General features: G+C 50.1%; 1 protein-coding gene across 4 annotated transcripts in view; it reads left to right on the top strand.

Annotated features, from left to right (window-relative positions):
* The window catches only part of LOC138514136 (zinc finger protein 420-like), a 1,401,466-nt gene that overhangs the window by 1,011,169 nt on the left and 373,466 nt on the right, over nt 1–16,831 (top strand). For all 4 annotated transcript variants that reach the window (XM_069629436.1, XM_069629435.1, XM_069629434.1 and 1 more), the window contains 2 exons: nt 3,483–3,554; nt 4,163–4,277. In XM_069629436.1, the coding sequence (XP_069485537.1) occupies nt 3,483–3,554; nt 4,163–4,277 (187 nt within the window). The remainder of the gene's footprint in view (nt 1–3,482; nt 3,555–4,162; nt 4,278–16,831) is intronic.

The following is a 16,831-nucleotide window of genomic DNA, read 5'->3' as shown; positions in this document are numbered from 1 at the left end:
GGATGCCTACCTACACGTCCCAATTTGGCAACCCATTCAGTCCTTTCTGAGGTTCAACATCATGGGTTTTCACTTCCAATACAGGGTTCTACCCTTTGGCCTCAATTAGGCCGCATGATCTTTACAAGACTGATGAACGCTGTTGCAGCCCTACTCAGGGTGCAGGGGCATCACATCTACCCGTATCTAGATGACTGGCTGGTCAGGGCAAGGTCTCAGGAGGCAATCCAACACACTGCATCCGCCCTCATGGATACACTACACGAGCTGGAATTTTCTATCAATCTGAAGAAGTCACATTTGGCGCCCACGCAGAGTTTGACCTTCCTGGGCCTTATCGGAATACGAGCTCTGCAAGGATTTTCCCCTCAGCGGACAAGATCGTAGCCCTCAAGAGGGCCACGGGGCATTTTCTCAGCAGAGCAGTGACCTCGGCATGGTGGTACCAACACCTCTTGGGCATCATGGCGGTATGTCTCCTGGCAGTGCCACATACGAATCTCAAAATAAGGGGACTGCAGTTGCACTTTGCAGCCACCTGGTGCTAGGAGAGGGGTTCCCAGGCGGTGCAAGTCAGCATCCCACATCATCTCCACCAGGACCAAGTCTGGGGGAACACAGACAACCTGCGGGTAGGCAGGCCAACCAGCACCTCAGGTCACCATCACCACAGACTCATCCCTAGAGGGCTGGGGAGCTACCTTGGGCAGCTACAGTGTCCGGTCCTGTCACAAGCAGGCGGCCCACATCAACTTACTCGAGTTGATGGCCATCTGGCTCGCTCTCAAAGCCTTCATCCCGATGATCAGTAGCAAGGCGATCCTCATTCAAACGGACAGCTCCACCAGCATGTATTACATCAACAAGCAGGGTGGCACCAGGTCTCCTCCTCTCTGCACTCTAGCAGTCAATATTTGGGAGCGGACTCTGGTAAACAACATGCACCTGGCAGCAATCCACCTCCCGGGGGAGTCCAGCCTAGAGGCGGACAGGCTCAGCAGGCTGGGTGTGTACAACTACGAATGGCAGTTGGACGACCAGGTCCTTCAGGGGGTCTTCAACAAGTGGGGTCATCCTCCGGTGGATCTCTTCGCCACCAGGTCAACAGGAGGTGGCCCCAGTTCACGTTCTGGCAGGGACAGGGTAGGGGCTCTCTGGGCGACGTGATGCAGATCCAGTGGAACAACATGAATGAGGTGAGGAGGACAGGTGCTGCAGCTTCGACACCTGAAGGTAAGGCTGGATGGCCCATTCTGAACTTCTATAGCTGCAACCGAGCCAGCAGCCATACGGTTGCTGTCCAAAAAGGCGCCTCTGTCGGCTTTACTAAGGTGCAGTAGGTCCTGGCTCTGCCACTGGGGCCTATGATGCTGGGTTCTTGCAAAGATATCAAGCATCTGCTGCTGGAAAGTACCTCACTCCTCCATAACCAAGACCTTAGTGGGGAATGGTACCCTCCATCTTGAGCCTGATCTTCTTAAGTTCCTGAAACGCCCCAAGATCTCCTCTTCTCCTCTTCTCCTCCTCCTCTCTCTCTCCCCCTTGTCTGCTAACCTAGCTCTCTGCTCTTTCCATCTCTCCCTCCTCTTCCACACAGCTTGCTGACTGGCCGCCTGGTGTTCCTCAGAGTCTCACTGGTCCCTGGCACCCTCGCTAGTCCTCTCTGCACTTGCCTCTGGGCCCTGCACGCCACCCCCTGACCGCACTTGAGAATTAATCGAAGAGAGATTCTCTCTCTGCCTTTAACTCAGTCTCAACCAGCTGGATGCACTTGGACCCCTCCCTCCCTTGATCGTCTGTGCACTTGCATGATCCGAATGCACCTTGTCTGAGGATTTTCTGTCCGTTTCATTGTCTTCACCCCTTAATTTACACTTGAAATAAAACACAGAATCGCCTTCAGGCCTATTTGCTGTATCTCAATTGTTAAATGTATCATATTGACTTACTCTGCCTGTTCAGACTATTACCGTCTCAGAATTTCAAGGGCTCTGAACGACAGATTTTTTTCCCCTCATGTTACCACCCTCCTTCAGTGCTTTGAAACACTTGTCTGTGTATAGGAGCTTTATAAATAAACATTACCATTACCATCAACATAGGGGGTGATTCCTCTGAGGTGTTTCAGGAGCGAGAGTGGTGACTGCTCTTTTTGGAGGATGGCCAAGTGCAAAGACCCCTGGAAAAGTCTTCTTATGCTGTTGCTGCTTCTTTTCCTTTTAATCTGATGAACACTCCTCCATGGGTGATTGAACCCTGGCCTTCTTGGACTCCGATCCTGGGAACATGGAAGACTTTTTCCACCTGTGTGGTAATACGAGTTTAGCATCACCTTCCTCGAGGCCGTTGGGGTGCTCTTCTACTGACAGCAGCCACAATCTTCCTATACGTTGTTCTCCCCAAGATAGTAAAGGCATATCTTGTGGGGGATCTGACCCAAACATTTGTCTGCCACAGTCCGAACAGGGTGTGCAGCCAGAGGCATTTGATGTGGCAGGATCTAGGTGGTACACTAAAACCATACTGATTTTGTGGAAAAAAGGGAGTTGATTAATTGGGCACAGCAGCTCCATATGTGCACGCCCTGATGTCTCAGCCGGTGTCTGGGTGTACAACTGTGCCACTCTGCCCCCACCTGGTGGCTGGAAAGGTTACAGACGACAATTTGTTTATGCTGGAGAAAATATATCTAAGATGAGGAATCTGTGGGAGGAAGGAATTTGTTAGAAATATTGACCAGCTATGACTGATAGTGAATCATTAACAACCCAGGTGCTCCCAGGCACCAAAAGATGCCTCTGCCACCAGGCCACAGCTCACCCTTAAGGCAGCTGTTTTGGCCCCTAAAGGTCTGTGTTTGATTAGACCTCACACATGCCTTATCGTGTTTCCCTGAATGGCAGCTGCTCAGACAGACAGGTATCATTGTTTACCTTTGCCCACATTCCATGGCTAGTAAGAGTGAGACACATCCGTCATCAAAGGACTGGGCTGGGCCTTGATAGCGCTGTGTGGCTGGGCCTTGATATCGGGGTATGGCTCAACCTTCAAAACAGTCATGCAAGCTTGGACAAAATACATTGAAAAAGACAACCTTAAAAAACAAATAAAGGAAAAGACCTTGGACAAAATATTTAAATTAGTAGTAAAAATAACTTAAAATAAAATAAGACATTCTAAAAAAAGCAACCTTGCTATGAGTCATAATATTTTCATATAAAAATGACACTGGAAACTTATTATTCTGTTGCCATTTTGTGGTAGATTGTGATATGTGACAAATGTTTCAACCATTCTGCATATGTGAATTGGCGCACCAATAGCATTGACCGCCTGGGAGTATTGTGTTGTGCTGATATTTAGGACCTTGGTTCCGGATGGGATTGGCAAGGGGAACAGTATACCTTGAGCATCAGAGCTGCAGCTGATCACTGTGATTTGTGGGAAAGAATAAACTTGTATGTTTTTTTGTTTTACTTTAGGTGTTGACTTCACTGGAAGATCCCACAATCCATATCTCGGAAGAACATCAAAAGCAGCTTATTGAACGAACAGTGAGTGAAATGATAAAACTGGTGTTGCATGAACCATATTTATTTATGGTGGAGAGTTAGTCCTGTATAAATGTGGACTTCATTGCCCAGATTAGCACGTGAAGTAACTAGCTCTACTTTACAGCTGAGGCCCATTGCTTCATTGACCCTGGATAGTATTGAGGAGAAAGGTGTGTGTGTGTGTGTGTGTGTGTATGTAGAAGTTGGTTTCCTGTTTACAGTTATGTGATAAATGGTACAGGAGGAGGGTACTTCAATCTCCAATTCAAGTACCTGATGGGATTGCAGTGCTGCGAAAACAGGCTGATGTTACTTTAATGGAATTGAGAAAAGGCACTGAGTGTACACTGCTATGATGCTTAGAATCAGGAGACTACCAAGTACAAATATGTTTAGAATGAATTTAAAAAAATGAATTTGCAGTACATGATGCTAATCCAGATAAATGGCAGAGTGTGCTACAGTAACCCAATGGGATATGGAAGCAAGACTTTGTATACAATGCTGATCATTTGGAATGCAGTTGCTCTGAAGGTCTCGGGAGGGGGGAGAGGGGGAATGAGTATGAAGTAATATTGCCACGACTGCAAGTTGTACTTTTTTTTCAGGTGCCTCATACTATTGTCCATTTCTCTGAGGAACAAAAGGAATGTCTGGATGAACATTTTAAGGGGTTCAAAAAAGAAACCTTGATGGACGATGGTGAATTTGTGATATCGAGGGGTAAAACATGTTTTTATTTATTCAAAGTCTTGAATTTTGTGGCTGGAAAAGGGACCCTGAAACTGAAGTACCAGACATATTTGTTAAAGCGAGTTGTACTTAACCATAAAGTGCAGGCCTGACCCTGTCATGAGCCGTGTTCATATCCAATTGTGCACTCTGTGGTTCCTTTTTTTATTTCATATTTTGATGATCTGTGATCTCACCTTTTTTGAAATTGTGTTTGTGACAGATTTTCTTTTTTTTTTTTTTTTTTAACTGTTCTTGAGCTGGAGTCCTTCACTATGTGCTACACCTATGTTGCATTTCATGTCACAAAGCCCTGTGTTTCGTAGTCTGTCCTCTCCTGCCAGCTCCTACTGGGTAGTGTAGACTGTAGGGATTCTTGAGCTGTGCAAGGTAATTGTGGCAGATCCATGTGGCTCATCTCTGCAGAGGATTCATCCCACAAAGAGTGAGATGTAATGGTTTTATTTGGCTGCCCGTCTCAATGTGCCTCAGATCTGCATCTGGTTCATGTCTTATTCCCTGACACTAATGGTTCTTGAGATGATTTTAAAGCCTTGACCGGGATGTTTGCTTTGTAGTCCTTCTTGTTTGTTTATTTGTCACAGCAGTAACAGTCGTTCGAGGGGATTGGATCCTCCGACGTATTCCATATCTATGCCCGGTAATGTGCTGCTTTGGAAAATCTTCAGCGTCTGCGTCCTGCGTCGATGCGCCGTCCCCGAGGACCTCCTCCGACGGCCGACGTCCCCCGATGTGATAAGTAGGACGCACGACGCCCATAGCCTCAGTTCTGTTTTTTCCGCGAAGGTATTTGCTTCATGAATCTCGGTACGCCTCGACTCTTTGGAGTTTGCTGTTTTCTTCTCGGTTCTTTGAACCTGTTCGGTTTTTTTGTGAAGACCTGTTCGTGGCGATGTCTACTTCGTCTTCAACCCCGCGTCCGGGCTTCAAGAAATGCGGGGACTGTGGGTCCAAGATGTCGGTCACAGACTCGCACGACGCCTGCCTCTAGTGAGGCCCACGATATGGACGACTGTGTCGACTGCCAGGCGCTCACGGCCAAGGCCTTGCGGGAACGCAAGAAGAAGCTGTCGGTAGGTCGGGTGTCTAAGCCCCGGAAGTCGAGGTCTACGGGGCTTTCGACGGATGACTCGAGAGGCGACTCTCCGCGTCATCGTCGGAAGTCCAGTGGGTCTTCTTCCAGGAGTCGGTCTCGCCACTCCTCCGCCTCTTCGAGGCATTCCCGGAAGCGCCGGCATTGGTCGCCTTCCCGGTCCTCTTCTGAGGACTCCGCCCGTCGGCGGGTCGCTTATCCCACCATGAAAGCGACACCGGAGGAATGGGCTTCCTTCGGGAAGCAGATGTTAGCGATTATTGAATCGCAGGGCAGCGGTCCGTCCGCGCCTCCGAGTGCGGTCGGTCGGCACCGGTCGAGAGACACCGCTCGTACGCCTTCGGGCTCGGGTGGTTGGCACGGCTCACGGGAAAGGTCCTGCTCGGACAAGGGTAGCCGTTCTCGCCATGCCCATTCTAGGTGCCGGTCCTCGACGCGCTCGAGACCGCGTGATCCTGTGCTGTCATCGAAGAAGACGTCGACGCCTGTGGCGCCGAGGTCGTCGACGGTTTCTCTCGAGGCTCCGGCTCCGAGGGGGTCGTCGACGCTGTCGGCGCCTAGGTTGTCGAGAGACACGCTCAGAGTTCCAGCTTCGAGGCCTGTGTCGACGCCGTCAATGCTGGTGGCGCTGCAGCTGACGTCGACGCCGATTCGCTCGACGGTGACGCCGACTCGTTCGGCGGCCTTGACGCCTTTCGAGGCGGTGGTGTCGGAGGGGCCCTGTGGCACTGGGCTAGCCCCTAGAAAGGCTCTGGCTAAGGTCAGGCACAGCTTTGGTCCCCAGGGGTCTTCCTCTCACCGCCTGGAGTACATTTCAGAGGGTGATGAAGGCTCTGATGAAGGCTTGGTTCCTGTACCAGATGAGCTTATCTCGGGCCATAGTCAGTTTGATGACCTGAGGCAGTCACTGCATGATGCCAGTGGACTGGACACCTCTCCGGAGGTGGAGTTTTGTAGGCCGGAGCCTGGCACTCATGCCGATTCTTCATATCGGCGCCTTATGTCTCGGGTCATCGAGTACTTGGGTTGGTCGGCTCCCCCAGTGGAGTTCGTTCAGGATGATCTCACGGACATCCTTGATCTTGGTCCCCCCACTAACCTGGTATTGCTGTTTCATATGGCTCTGCAGAGAAGGGTGGCGGCGGCAGCTTGGACTGCTCCGGAGAGTCTCCCGGTAGTGGGCAAGTCTTTGTCGCGAAAATACCATCCAGCCAGTAGCGACCCCTGCTACTTGTCCAGGCACCCCACTCCGGAGAGTTTGGTGGTGCAGGCGGCTACGGCCCCGGCGAAGCAGGTGTCGTATCCTACCATCCCTCCGGATAGGGACGACAAACGTTTTGACGGCTGGGCGAAGAAAGTGTTTTCTTCTGGGGGTATGGCGCTTCAGGCGGCCAATTCCATATGTGCCTTGTCTCGTTTCACACACACTCTGTGGAACTGTGTTGCATTAGCGGCTGAACATATTCCCGAAGGGGACGAACGGGATGGTTTCCTTGCTATGGTCCAGGATGGCAAGGATGCCATGTGTGAGGCCGTTCAGTCGGGTTTGGACATGGCAGATTGTGTCAGCTAATCCATGGCGGCGAGCAGAGTAATACGCAGGTTTGCGTGGTTGCGGAAGTCTGGGTTCATTCCTGATGTGCAGTCCCGGCTCCTCAACATGTCCTTTGATGGTGAACATCTTTTTGGCAGCAAGGCTGACGAAAGCCTTGAGAGGTTGCAGACCTCCAAAGCTGCAGCGAAGTCGTTGGGCGCTGCAGTTTGACAACCTCTGCCTTTTCGTCCTAGGGGACAGCAATGGAGGGGAGGTTCCTTTTGCTATTACTCGTCCGTCAGTAAAGCGAGAGGAGCTAGCAGTCAAAGAGGCCACCGTAAGAGTGACAGTGGTGGAAAACAGGGTATTCGAGGTGCCAAGGCCGCTCGGGCAGTTGCCTCTTTGCCCTCAGGCAACGCCACAGCCGTTACCACTCAGTCATGAGGCCAGGTCACATCGTTCGCCGGTTGGGGGAAGGCTGGCGCAGCATCTTGTAGAGTGGTGAGCCATTACTTCAGATGTGTGGGTTCTGGAGATCATAACCCACGGCTACTGTCTTCCCTTTCGGCAGAGGCCTCACGAAAATCAACCTGGGAACATCTCTTTGAAGGGTCCAGATCCGCTCCTTGCGCAGGAAATTCAAGCCCTGCTGGAGAAAGGCGCCATAGAACTGGTGCCTGTAGCGAAGAGGAACAAGGGATGGTATTCCCCTAATTTTTTGATTTGGAAGAAAGACGGGGGATTGAGACCCATCATGGACTTGCGCGGTTTGAACAAACTCCTACGGAAGGACAAGTTCAAGATGGTTACTCTCTCTCAAGTCCTCCAGGCCCTTTAACTTCAGGACTGGTTGGTGTCTCACGACCTCAAGGACGCAGTGGGCACTCAAGCTCCAGTGGTCTCAGTCCTCCGGAAGGCTGTCGGACCCTGTTCAGGTGCCGCCCTCGGTCGCCCAGGACCTTCTGTGGTCGGCCGTCAAAGGCAATCTGATGAAGGGGGCCCCATTTTGGCTGCCCTGGCCAATTGACGATCGTGACGGACGCATCCCTCACGGGATGGGGAGCTCATGCCAACGAGTTGACAGTCAGCGGTCGTTGGTCTCCGTCGGAGTCCAGACTCCATATCAATCTGTTGGAGCTGAGGGCCGTCAAGCTTGCCCTGAAGGCTTTTCTGCCAACTGTGCGAGGAAAGAGTATCCTGATTCTAACGGACAACACAGTGGCCATGCACTACCTCAACAAAAAGGGGGGGCAGGGTCACTTCCTCTGTGCAGGGAGGCCATGCAGCTCGAATTCTGGGCCATATAGCAGGAAGTTTCGATCTTGGCTGTTCATCTGGCCGGAGACGACAACGAGACGGCGGACGCTTTGAGCAGGCAGAGCAAGATCTTTCACGAGTGGGAGCTGGCTCAGGAGATTCTCCTGGAGATCTTCGCCCTTTGGGGGACCCCTCAAGTGGATCTCTTCGCCTCCAGTGTCAACCGGAAGTGCGAAAGCTTCTGCTCGTAGGAATTTCCTCCAAAAGGAGCCTTAGGAGACGCGTTCATGGTGGAGTGGTCATTCCCACTTCTGTACGCGTTTCCTCCAGTCCCTGTCATTCCGCAAGTACTGCGGAGGTAACGGAGGTTCGGTTCCCGGATGATCCTCATTGCTCCGGCGTGGGCCCGGAGGACGTGGTACCCGGACCTTCTCGACTTGTCCATCTGCCCTCCACGTCGTCTTCCCTACCGAGACGATCTGCTCTCACGGGAGGGGGGTCAGGTTCTCCATCCAGAGGTCAGAGCCCTCAACCTTCACGCTTGGCTTGAGGTATAAGGATTGGGACCTCCCTGAAGACATGATGGAGGTGTTGCTCTCGGCCAGGCGGCCGGCAACAAAGTCTCTGTACCGTTGCCGTTGGAGAAAGTTTTGCGACTGGTGCAGAGTTAAGAATGTGGATCCTTTTGAATGTGACTTTCCCATGGTTCTGTCTTGTTTGCTTTCCTTGGCCCACAGGGGCTTGCAAGTGGGGACCATTAAAGGTTATCTGGCGGCGCTGTCCATATTTAAGCGCTCGTCTGAAGAATGTTCCTATTTTAAGATTCCTTTTAATTTCTCAGTTTTTGAAAGGGCTCGCTAATGTGTTCCCTCCGTCACCTTTTCTGGTGCCCGGTTGGGATTTGAACCTTGAGCTTTTATATTTCGTGCATGTCAACTTTTCATTGTGTACGCTGGAAAGCGTTTGGGACAAGCTGTGATGAAACAGACTTTGTCTCGTTGGATTATTTTAGGTATCTCTGAGTGTTACAGCTTGGCGGGTAAGGACCCTCCGGCTGGCTTGCGGGCCCCTTTGTACCAGGGGAGTGGCTGCGTCTACTGCCCTGTAGAGGGGTGTTCCTATTCGTCACATCTGTGATGCAGCCACCTGGGCTTCAGTACATACTTTTGTACGGCACTACTCCCTCGATTCCATCCGAGGGCAGGATCTGGCCTTTGGCAAGGCAGTCCTTTATTCCGCAATTTGATTGGGCATGCTAAATTTGTGTTCGAAATTCTTTTCCCACCTCCTTGCTTGGTACTGCTTTGAGAGTCTGTCATAGATATGGAATACGTCGGAGGACCAATCCCCTCGAAGAACAAGTTACTTTCTTACCTGGTAACGTTCTTTCGATGGGATGGTCTGACAACGTATTCCATATCGCTCCCTCCCTACCTTCCGCTGCAGAATTTCTTTTGCGATTGCAGCTTGCGTTCCGCAAGGCCTTGTGTGTCTGACTGGCAGAAAACTGGTGGCACACGTTCTGGGGGGAAAAAACTAGAACTGAGGCTATGGGCGTCGTCCGTCCTACTTATCACATCGGGTAACGTCGGCTGTCGGAGGAGGTCCTCGGGGACGGTGCATCGGCGTCATTGACACAGGACGCAGACGCCGAGGATTTTCCAAAGCAGCACAGCTGTGGACATTACCTGTCATGGATATGGAATACGTCGTCGGACAATCCCATCGAAATAACGTTACCAGGTAAGAAAGTAACTTGTTCTTTTGCCTATGTGAGCTCAAGACCTTTCGGATGCATTGTGTCCTGTAGGGTATTTTGTGTGAATTTGGGGTCTGGCTGTGTTTTCTTACCGCCTAAAGAAAAGTGGTAATTTGGTGATAACTTATCCTTGCAGTTAGATTGGATTTGGCCTTAGCTCATTCTAGTGACCATATTTTTGTTAAACTATATTGGAGAATTTAGTGATATACACTATTGGTGATATTTTCTGGTCGTAAATTACTTAGTGGTGAGCATGATTTTCCTTCCCTACATTATAGCCCCATAATACACAACACTTTCCTTACTATTACGATACTCTTAGTGATCTGTAGAGGGTCTTGGACCTACATTCAGAGACACCACATTTTTACATAGAGTGCCACCTACAACCTGTGGGCGGTATTACTGATTTATTTACACCAGTGAGCTATGCATCCATAGGCCTCATTACTGGTTCATAGACCCCCAGTAATCTATATATTGTATCAGATTTCTTCCAGACAACATGCACTGGGGAACACACACATCTATTTATCACAGCTAAGTCTTATTTTAGGACAGCTTATCCTGTCATTTTAGCTACATGGGAAAAATGACAAATGTACTACTTAAAAAAAAAAATCTTCCCCATGTCACAAATGCTATTCCAAATGCACCAAGAAAAGAGAAAAACAAAAACTCTCTACACGTTCTGTTTTTATATTGTTTTTATTATAAACAATTGCAATTCAAAATAACATCTTACCATGTACATCGCATTGTTATCTGTAATAAAAAACAAAAAAGAAACAATACAGAAACAGAGCAAAATTCCCTTTGCAACATTATCATATGACAAATTAAATGCAGGGGATTTCTTTTTGCTACTCTGCCTACATGACATTTTTAGATTGCTATTGCTCATTCACACGAAAGTACACAGCGACCTCCTCACTTAACTTTGGCTGCTTACCAAAGATTTGTAGTTTTCTCCCCCAGATGACCTCCTTCAGAAGAGCGGGCCCAGTCAGCAGGGGTGTTCTCTGTTATCTCGAATGTTTGGAATGTGTGGCGATAACAGAGAGTTCTCAAGCAAGCGCTAAGTGAAACCAGGCACGTCCGTCTGGAAGTCCAGTCATTCTCCAATTCCCCCTGCCTCTGTCAGTCTTTCCCCAGTAAACCTCTGCACCTTCCCCTTTTCCTATGTAATACAACTGCCAATACTTCGCACCAATCAAGTTGAAAGGCCACATCACCCTTCCTTCAATACAATAGACCAGTTATACAGTGCAACTGTAACTAATATCATTTCCTGGTATGCAGGCTCTGCTTACTGCAAACACAGAAGAGAAAAGAAAATATTCTAGTGCACATTTGAAAACTAATTTCAGAACAGTACTTTTACCCCATTTGCACATAGAGATTACATTATAATGTTAATAAGTTAGTATTTTGTAATTAGTAATTGTTAATTAAGTGAGTTAGTTAAATGAATAGTGTAGTCTCCTATGTATGAGGTATTTCAAAGAAGAGAAAAAAAAATTCTGGTGCACTTTTAAACCTGCAGCCTGTCTCCAGCCACATACTCACATGTTATGCTGGCATCATAGACTGGCTAAATGTGTATGCCACATTATTGCTGGCAACAAAATGCTATCCCATTCAGTGAGGCGCTATAAACTTCAAGACACTATAAAGCGCTATATACTACTACAGTCCTCCAACATATTCCAGATCTTTGACATATTCCACATCTTTGACATGCAATGTCCACAGCTGTGCTGCTTCGGAAATGTTTTCGGCAGAGAGCACCCTGTGTCGATGGCGTCGGGTCGATGTCCCACGAAGGCCTCCATCAAGGGTGATGTCACCGGATGTTATAAATAGAACGCACGGTGCCCGTAGCCTCAGTTCCATTTTTTCTGCAAACGTGTTTGCTTCGAGAACACGGCACGCCTCGTGTGATCTTCTTCGAAGAAAATGTCTTCATCGCCTACCCCTCCCACTCCGCGGTATGGTTTTAAGACATGCCGGGACTGTAAGTCCAAAATGTCGATTACGGACCCGTACCGCATCTGCTTGTTGTCTCTGGGTGAAAGTCATGATACCGATGACTGCTTGAAGTGCCAGTGATTGACTGCCAAGGCCTTGCAGGAGCGTAAGGGAAAATTACAGTTAGGTCGGGTTTCGAAACCTCGTAAATCGTGAAAAACTGCAGGTATTTCCACAGGCGATTCGAGGGGTGACTCTCCTTGTCGGAAGGAGTCCCAGGGCTCTCGATCCCAGAGTAGGTCCTGCCACTCGTCCTAGTCTCGGGACTCCCGGAAGCGGTGCCACCGGTCGGCTTCCCCGTCGGATGATGGCTCTGCGAGGAAAGTGGCTTGTCACACTAAATCCTCAACCCCTGAGGAATGGGAGGCATTCAGGGAGCAAATACTGGCAATTTCTCAATCCCAGGGCACAGTTCCATCCATGCCTTCGGAAGAAGCCAGCAGGGAATGGTCTCTGTCCGATGCTCGCGCGCCTTCGGGCCCGGGCACTCGGCACGATAAACATCGGGAACCGTCAAGGTCCTGTTCGGACAAGGCCCCCGTGGATCGCCAGAGAAGTGCCAGATCCAGGTCGTCGTCCCCAGCGAAACTGCAGAAATCTGGTAAGTGCTCGAGTACGGCTGTTGGAGCTTTGCCTTCGATCCAGCCCGCAGTGCTGTTCGGGGCTGTTGTTGATGCCGAAGCCATCAGCGCCATCAACGCCTTTGGGGCAATTTGGCCGGAATTTGCTGGTGGAGGCCCCTGGTACTGTGGATCCTCTGAGAAAGGCTTTATCCAAGACAGTGAGGCCTGTTGTGGACTCCAGGGCCGCTCCTGTCCCTATGAAGGAGTACTTTCATTCTCTGCATGATATTTATGAGGATGAGGATAGGTCAGATATGGAGTTTGTGCCTGTTGAAACTCATGAGACACCTGTTTCAAAAAAGGTAGCAGGCGCTCCTCTCCAGAAAGAACATGGCATGATAACCTGTTCTGAGATGAGAGTTTGCAGCACACGCTTTTTGCTCACTGTACCTTTCACAGATGGGAAATATCCATTTGCATATCAGTCTTTGTCCCGCCCAGATGGGCGGTCCAGCACCGAAATGCTATGGCAATTCCTCTCTGAACAAGAGTACCACCAGCAACCCCATACACGTGTTTCAGCCTTGTTGGGCCTCATCAGTGAGCTGAAGCTGGGCCTCTCATGAGGCTCCTGACCTGGTCTTTTCTGAAGACAGTCAGTTGGAGGAGTTGCGTCAGTCGTTGCATGATGCCAGTGGCCTTGACACATCTCCTGAGGTGGAGTTTGGTAGGCCAGAGCATGGGGCTCATGCTGAATCCTCCTATAGGAGGTTGATGTCTAGAGTTACAGAATATCTCGGGTGGTCCGGTCCTCCGGTTGCATTCAATCAGGATGACCTGACTGATATTTTGGATCAGGGCCCATCCACTGACCCAGTGTTGCCTTTTCATTTGGCATTGCAAAAAAGGGTGGTGGCTACTTGGCAGACCCCGGAGGCTCTTCCGGCAGTCAACAAGTCGTTAACTAAGAAATACCGCCAATCCAGTAGCGACCCCCCAGCTACCTATCCACTCATCCCACTCCCGAAAGTTTGGTGGTTCAGGCGGTTACGGCCACCTCAAGGCAGGCGGCGTACCCTACCATCCCTCCTGATGGGGATGACAAGTGCTTTGATAGTTGGGCACGTAAGGTATTTTCTGCTTGGAGTATGGCGTTGAAGTCGGCCAGCTCCACTTGTGCTTTGGCAAGGTTTTCACACACTCTGTGGAATTGTCTCTCTCTAGCGGCTGAGCATATCCCCGAGGGGGAAGAAAGGGATGGGTTCCTTGCTCTTGTGCAGGATGGCAAGGATGCCATGTGTGAATCCCTTCAGTCTGGGTTGGACACAGCTGATAGTGTTAGCCGGTCCATGGCTGCCAGCACCGTGATACGCAGGTTTGTGTGGTTGCGGAAGTTGGGGGTTTGCTCCAGATGTGCAGGCCCGTCTTCTGAACATGCCCTTTGATGGCTCTCATTTGTTTGGCAGCAAGGCTGATCAGAGCCTTGAGTGGTTGCAGACCTCAAAAGCTGCTGCTAAATCTTTGGGCGCAGCTGTGCGTCAACTGTCTATTTGGCCTAGGGGAAAACAATGGAGAGGGGGTTCCTTTCGTTACTACTCCTCTTTTGGTAGAACGAGAGGAGCCGCTAATCAAAGGGGCCACTATAAAGGTGGCCATGGTGGACGGGGAAATAGAGGTGCCAAAGCTGCTCAGCTAGCTGCCTCTTTGCCTTCAGGCGCTGGCACAGCCGCTCCAAAACAGCTATGAGACCATGTTCCATTGTACGCCGGTTGGGGGCAGACTGTCTCAGCATCTCGAAGAATGGTGAGCTATTACTTTGGATGCATGGGTCCTGGATACAATAGCCCACGGCTACTGCCTTCCCTTCCTAAAGCAGCCTCACAATAATCCACCGGGGAATCTCTCTTTGAAGATTCCGGATCTGCTCCTTGTACAGGAAATCCTGACCCTGCTGGAGAAAGGCGCTATAGAACCGGTGCCTGTGGCGGAGAGGAACAAGGGCTGGTATTCCCCATATTTTTTGATCCCAAAGAATGATGAGGGACTGAGACCCATCTTGGACTTGCGTTGGTTGAGCAAGTTCCTCAAGAAGGACAAGTTCAAGATGGTCACTCTTTCTCAGGCCCTTTGACTTCAGGATTGGTTGGTGTCTCTGGACCTACAGGATGCTTATTTTCATGTGCCGATTCATCCAAAGCACAGAAAATACCAGAGGTTTGCAGCTTGCAACTCGCACTTCCAGCTTTGGGTCCTTCCATTCGGATTGACCTCCGCCCGTGGGTCTTCACCAAGCTTATGGTGGTGGTGACAGTGTATCTCAGGTGGGGGGGGTTCACGTCTACCCCTACCTGGACAACTGGTTGATCCAAGTGCGTTCTCCCAAACAAGCTTTGGATCATCTCAGCCTCTCCTGCCGCTCCCTTCACAAGCTTGGCTTCTCCCTCAATTTCATGAAGTCGCATATGATACCTTCCCAATCACTCCAGTACATCGGGCTGTGTTGGTCCCGTCCTTGGGGAAGTGCTCGCCTCCCAAGGTGAGGGCTCATCACATTTTACAGATGGTCAACAAATTTCAGCGTGGCCAGAGTCTTCCGGCTTTCGAATTCTTAAGGTTGCTCAGCCTCATGGCATCCTGTATTTTTCTGGTGCCAGAGGCCAAACTGAGGATGAGATCCCTTCAATAGGTTCTCAAGATGCAGTGGTCGCAATTCTCAGGCAAGAAGTCAGATCCCGTTCAGATTTCACTCTCGGTCTCACAGGATCTTCTGTGTTGGGCCAGCAAAGGGAATCTGATGAAGGGGGAACCGTTTTGGCAGCCGTGGCCGGAGGTGACGGTGGTAACAGACGCTTCCCTCACAGGATGGGGAGCTCATGCCGACGATCTGACCGCCAGCCGTTGTTGCTCTCTGTCGAAGTCCAAACTCCACATCAACCTGTTGGAGCTGAGGGCCATCAGGCTGGCCTTGACAGTTTTCTGCCGTCTGTGCCGGGCAGAGTGTCCTGATCATGATGGACAGCACAGTGGCCATCCATTACCTCAACAAAAAAGGGGGGGTAGGGAGGGGGCGGCTGTTGCACGCAACGAAAATGGCCGCCTGAACCAAGAGCTCCGGCCCGACTAACATCCTGATCAGTAAATATCCTTATTCGGAGCACCCTGCGAGGCCATAGAGAGGTAGACTGTGCAGTTAAGGACCCCATGAGTACGCAGCAATAATCCTGGCCAGAAACTGTGCAGTTTTCACAAAGTTACACCGAAGTGAAAGCTGGCCGTGAGAAGACTGCAGCGTGAGCCGCGATCCAGTACCGTGAGAAACCAGGGCTGCGCCGCAGACGCTCAGCCAAACAAACCATAGAGAGGAGGGATCTCAGCATTGTGAGGCGCAGACACTTGAATACGAGCCCCCGCATGCAAAGGGGTAAGAAATATGCACAACTCACGAGGGAGTGCAGGGCGGCATTCTGCGCAAAGAAAGAAAGGAAGCGCCGGGTGCAAGGGGCAACCTAACAGCGGATATATCCCCTGAGGCGAGCTGGAGACGAGTGCCCAGAAGAAGGAAATAAAACAAACACTGTATCGCCTGAGCCCTGTCAGGTAAATCCGCCGATCTAACAACCGACAAGAGGGCCCGGGGCTGAACCGAGGACATCGTCCGCAGATCCTCCGGATACAACATCCAGCCGTGGGCACTGGAACAGAGTCGCCAGTGTTAGGGAGAGTTCTCTTCTAGGGATAATTTCCCTTACCTATAGAGTCTCCTGCTAAAAGTGAGACTCTTTTCTCACTCTTAGACAGATTGCTAGTGTGTGTTTTGGGCTATCATGTGTGCTTATGGCCTTTTGGGTTTTTCTCACCCTCATAGGAGTCATTTTTTTTAACATGTGTGTTACACAGCACCCTCAGTGCAGTGACACAGGGGTGTCATAGGGACCCCCAAACATAGACTCATACCTTTGGACTGACTACTGTCTCCCAGGGCATGTAAAGTCCTCATTGACTTTACTAGTCAATAATTATGAACTAAAAAAGTACAACCCATCTTACTATGGAAGTACTGGAAAGGGTCTAATAGTTTTCCCTGGTGTTCATTTTCGAGAGGGTACTGGACAGTCCCTCTCTCCAAAGTTTCTGACTGGTGGCAGTGGTTACTAACGTCAATATTCGACCGCATATATTTCCCTATGGGATTTTCCCATTGTTCGAGGCTACCACTTTTACTGACCGCCTCTAACATACCGCCGGTTTATTTTTATATTAACTTTACTCTGGTAGGTTTTTATT

This window comes from Ambystoma mexicanum, chromosome 12, assembly GCF_040938575.1.
Source record: "Ambystoma mexicanum isolate Mex_15411 chromosome 12, UKY_AmexF1_1, whole genome shotgun sequence".
NCBI classification, from domain to species: domain Eukaryota; kingdom Metazoa; phylum Chordata; class Amphibia; order Caudata; family Ambystomatidae; genus Ambystoma; species Ambystoma mexicanum.
This window is presented reverse-complemented; position numbering and strand designations above follow the sequence as displayed.